At 42.9% G+C, this 5000-nt stretch overlaps 1 protein-coding gene across 1 annotated transcript in view; it reads left to right on the top strand.

Annotated features, from left to right (window-relative positions):
• Positions 1-5000, top strand: part of LOC138023813 (uncharacterized) — a 38038-nt gene that overhangs the window by 27093 nt on the left and 5945 nt on the right. Inside the window, exons 6-9 of the mRNA XM_068870897.1 lie at positions 190-570; positions 1696-2052; positions 3555-3665; positions 4890-4922. Of these exons, the coding sequence (XP_068726998.1) occupies positions 190-570; positions 1696-2052; positions 3555-3665; positions 4890-4922 (882 nt within the window). The remainder of the gene's footprint in view (positions 1-189; positions 571-1695; positions 2053-3554; positions 3666-4889; positions 4923-5000) is intronic.

The raw sequence follows: 5000 nt of genomic DNA, 5'->3' as shown, positions 1-5000 counted from the left end.
GAGTTAACGACTTCCAAAATCCTGAATTCAAGATTTTGGAAGTCCAAAATCTTGAATTCAGGATTTTGGCAGTTCAAAATCCTGAATTCAGGATTTTGGAACTTAACTTTAACTCTACGACATAACTCTATGAAAATAACTCTAAGAATAGCTGTCCCCCACTAATCAAAGCTGTTGATTTTACTTTAGGTCAATATTGCATTTACAAGAAAGGTGAATGTCCAGTCGGCCTTACCCAGGGATATATATCATTCGATGATGAAAATTACAAAAATATAAATAAAATGGGAGGGACGCTTCCTGACGGCGAATATAACAAAGATACGAAGATATTCTTTTGCTGCAGAACTGATGGTGACAAAAAGAAGCCCATGGTACTCCCCTTGGGGACTCCATTTTATCTCATGGCGTTTAAAAGTTCAGAATGTCAGCAAGTCGAAGGAGCTCTCGCCACGCAGGAGTATATACAATTTGATGATGAAGACGAGTTTAACAAGGATAGTTCGAATGGAACCCACGCATATGAGAAAGGAAAAGTGAATCTGACAATCAGTTACTGTTACTACGAAGGTGAGCGGCGGGTCGCGCGGGGAAAATAACTCACGAGTCGTGTTTCCACGAGTGCGAGGGAAAGCCAATCTCACTTGCGATATTGTCTTTGCCAGTATTAGCGTCAATATTAGTGCCAATATTGCGGTAGATATTGCCTTGGAAGTTCTACCCTGAGGTGAAAGAATCAGTACTGCGGTCTCGTCCTGAGGGAGAGTCCCGTGCACGTCGCCTTTCTAAAATTCGTGTATCCTCGAGTGTGTCAGAATGACAATGGAAATCTGATGTTTCATCTTAAGCGAAATGCCGAAAAGCGAAACACCTCGTTTCTCGTTTCTTCGGAGTTCCGTGAGTGTGCGATAAGGTCGCTTGCCTGTCAGTTCTAAGGGTGGGTTTAAAAAGGCTTCAAATGCGATTGTGAGAAAGAGTTTTCCATGATTCACGTTCCTTGAAACAGGTGCGTGCAAAAACGTTCCTCGCGTGTGAGTGAGTTTCGCAAGTGACGCGTTTTTCGCACTTTTAATTTGACTTGTTTGTTTTGGTTCAAATCAAATTGCACTACTTCTTGTCAAGTGACATTTTAGCCAGGGTCGATGGAGACCTTGCTCTGGTCTAGCCTCTTTGATCTTACCACTGTCCACGATCGCGCGCGAAACAAATTTGATGTTTTAACAGGTTTTCGTGACGTTCTCAGAACGCATGCCTAGTAGAATCTTCTGTTGACTGATGATACTCATTCACGTCCCTAGAGTCCGCTTTTCTTTTGGTCGGCACCAAAAACACGAACTCTGGCCACAGCCAAAAATACGCGCAGGCGCGGTAATGGTATCATGTTGTAACCATTGACGACCGTTAACATGACCGTTATTGTTTCAAATTTCTGGAAATGCGCTGAAGAGCCGGAAGTCCGTGATTCGCGGATTTCCTGTTGTGGCCCTGACCAGAGTCCGTGTTCTCGGTGCTGACCGAAAGAAAAGCGGGCTCTGGGAACGAGAATGGATGATATTGAGCTCAGTTTGATAGGGAGGGTGATGTAAATCATACCCAGATGAAAAAATAATTGGTTGCCTGGCAACACTGGTAATCTGCTGGCGTAGAACTGATACATTAAAAGCATACTTTATTTCCTGTGTTTTTTATATTCAGCTTGTCATTACACCTTCAGCGAGCATTCTCAGGAGTTTACATCCCCCAATTATCACAGCAGTGGTTACCCTGACTCCCAGTACTGCTCATGGCGTTTTCTCGTACGTGATAACAGTACTCCAAAACAGCAGATTGTAATCAAATTCCCAGAGTTTCGCCTTCAAAAGGGCAAAGATGGCGATGTGGTTCGAATTTATAGCGGATGGGACTCGAACGCTCCTCCACTGGCCAAATTTGACGGAGAACACCCCCCTCCCCAAGAGGGCGTGGCAGCACCCTCCTCGGTTGTGTTTCTTGTTTTTATTTCCGACAAACGTGGCCAGTCACAAGGATTCCGAGGCCTTTTTCTCAATCAAAGTGAGTGTACTGTTATTTATGAAAAGCTATACTACAGAATTCGCTCAATCGTGATTGGGTCTCGCCGGGAGCCAATCACTGATGAGCTCCTGGGGCCCGTTTCTCTAAAATCCCGAGACTTTACGGGCGACTTTCGGGTGTCACAATTCCCTCTGTATCTCGAGAGCGGAGAGGATTTAAGTCGTCAAACTTCACAGTCAAATTGCTTTTTGTTATCTTGAAAACGTGTTGAAAGATCGGTTTTCCAAAACAAGCGGTTGGTTGGTAGTTTTAAAAATGGTTTTTCGGACCCAGAAGTTTTCGGGACTTACGAGAAACGGGCCCCTGGTCTCTTACATTAGTCACCGAACACCATCGCGTCTTGCCACTTTGAGTATTATGGGCGGTTTGTTTAAATCTTTTTGACGCGTCCAATGTTTTTTTAGCACAGGAAATGTCGTTCACACTCGCTAAATACAGTTTTTCAGAACATGGTATTTACTACGGTAAAAACCCGGTGTAACCGCATCCATCACTTCGTTTCTGGTGTGGCAAAATGGAGTCATTGAAAGGTTCTTGAGAAGCCGTTTGAAAAATGATTGCAATTTTCTGTATGAACATTTTCAAAATAATAGTCATTGCCAACATCATCAGCATCATACACCTTATTCCAAAATGGCCGCTGATTTAAGCATATACAAATTGGCCCTTGTTGCCTCGTTCAAGATAAAATATTCTTTTGAATTTTAAGCTTAAGAACGAGGCATCAAGGGCTTATTTGAATAAAAACAAAAGAATATTTAAATGGCGGCCACTTTGGAATAAGGTGTATTATCGCCATCATCAATTGTCATCATCATCAGCAGCAGCATCATTGTGTTTATCACCACCACCACTGCCACCAATACTGTAACCATGACCATCGCTATCATTAACATCATTAACAACATCACCATCATCAATGTCATCATGATCATCAGCATCATCACCACCACCACCGCCACCACCGCCACCAATACTGATACCATGACTACCGCTATCATTAACATCATTAACAACATCACCATCATCAATGTCATCATCTTCATCAGCATCATCACCACCACCACCGCCACCAATACTGATACCATGACTACCGCTATCATTAACATCATTAACAACATCACCATCGTCATTGTCATCATCATCAGCAGCATCATCACCACCACCACCGCCACCACCGCCACCAATACTGATACCATGACTACCGCTATCATTAACATCATTAACAACATCACCATCGTCATTGTCATCAGCATCATCATCACCACCACCACCACCGCCACCAATACTGATACCATGTCTATCGCTATCATTAACAACATCACCATCATCATCAGCAGCAGCAGCAGCATCATTGTCATCACCGCCACCACTGCCACCAATACTGTCTCTACAGCTGCTACCAGGGAAAATAAATTGAGTAGTCTTCAATATCAATCCGCCGATAAACATGACTTAACTTCACGAGCTTCTTTTTACAGAGTACAATGCGTCTGCAGTGTACAAAGAACCAACGACGTCTCCGGCAGAGACAGAAGAAAGGACAACGACATCACCAGCAGTTAAAACCAATCAAACAACAATTCGGTCAGGTAAGATGTCGTCGAAAACATCAACAGCGACCAGCCAATCTAGGCCTGCATCAACCACTGTTAAGCCCCGAGCAAACGACTTCAAATTTTACTTCATCATCCGTTCGATGTTGTTGAACAGCGATGTTGACTGCTGTTGTGGGCAAACGGTTTCACATCGATTCAACGTCGATTCAACATGTTTCAACGCGGTTGAAAGGGTGGCAACCGGTTTGAACATCGCTGCTGAACAAAATCGAACGAACGTTTAAGCAGTTTGCTCAGGCCTTAAGCAAGGACGACGGTTATTAGGACGTTATAAAGAAATAGCAACTTCGTGTTAATCAAATACTTTTCGAGATACTTCGTGTTAATCAAATACTTTTCGAGATGATTTCCAGTCGTTCGGCATGGAAAGTGTCTACGAACATCCAGGAATAAAATTTGTATGAACGGTGTGGTTGTTTAGAGTCGGGTGCTCATGTCCTTAGTACAACCTCAAATATGGTCAATCCATGTCGCTAGAACGAGAACTTCAACAAAATGTACCTTAAAAGTGTACCTGAACTCAAATATCGTTCGTTCCTAACATTGATCTCTCCATCCAAAGCAAACACATGTCAGCATTGCTACCCAGAATTTCGCTTTTTCTGTGCCGTGTAAGCCACATACACTTGGCAGAACTTGCAGTAATTTGGACCCACGAGCGTGATGTGAGAGCCATGGGTCTATTCTCGATTTTATGTCACAAACTGCATTGCATTTCAATTTTAAAAGAAATTTTGCATTGCAAAGCAGTTTGTGACGTAAAGTCGAAACTAGACCCATGCCTCTCACAGCTCGTTCGTGGGTCCAAATTACTGCTAGTTTTGAAAACTTTAGGCTTCTTGCACGGCAGATAAAAAGCGGAATTTTGAGGTGAGAATGGTGAAATATGTTTTCCTTTGGCGGGGAGATTAATATTGAAGGACGAAAAGTAACGAATTGATTACAATAACGTGAATTGATATTTTGAGATGACGTTCTCGTTTCCGTCGCCGTCGTCATTGCGCTCCCTAATTCGGGGACACTGTCACGTGACCGCAACATTGATAAGAGGGGGAGGGGTGAAATATAACGCGAGGGGATCGGAGAATTGACGCCTGGAACTAAATTGTCTCTTTTCAGGGATAGTCTCAAGTAGTTTTATCCCTGATTGTAGTCGCGCAATAAATCATTAACTTTTCTTACGTTGTCTTTATTTAGCATCGCCAACGGTCCAGAGGAGCACCACTACAGGTAACCTGTTTCGTTTAAAGCGTTTAAGCCTCATTTCATTTTTTATCAAGATTTGATAGATATTTTTGTTAAGGATTT

The sequence above is a fragment of the Montipora capricornis genome, chromosome 11 (genome assembly GCF_036669925.1).
Source record: "Montipora capricornis isolate CH-2021 chromosome 11, ASM3666992v2, whole genome shotgun sequence".
Lineage (NCBI taxonomy): Eukaryota > Metazoa > Cnidaria > Anthozoa > Scleractinia > Acroporidae > Montipora > Montipora capricornis.
This window is presented reverse-complemented; position numbering and strand designations above follow the sequence as displayed.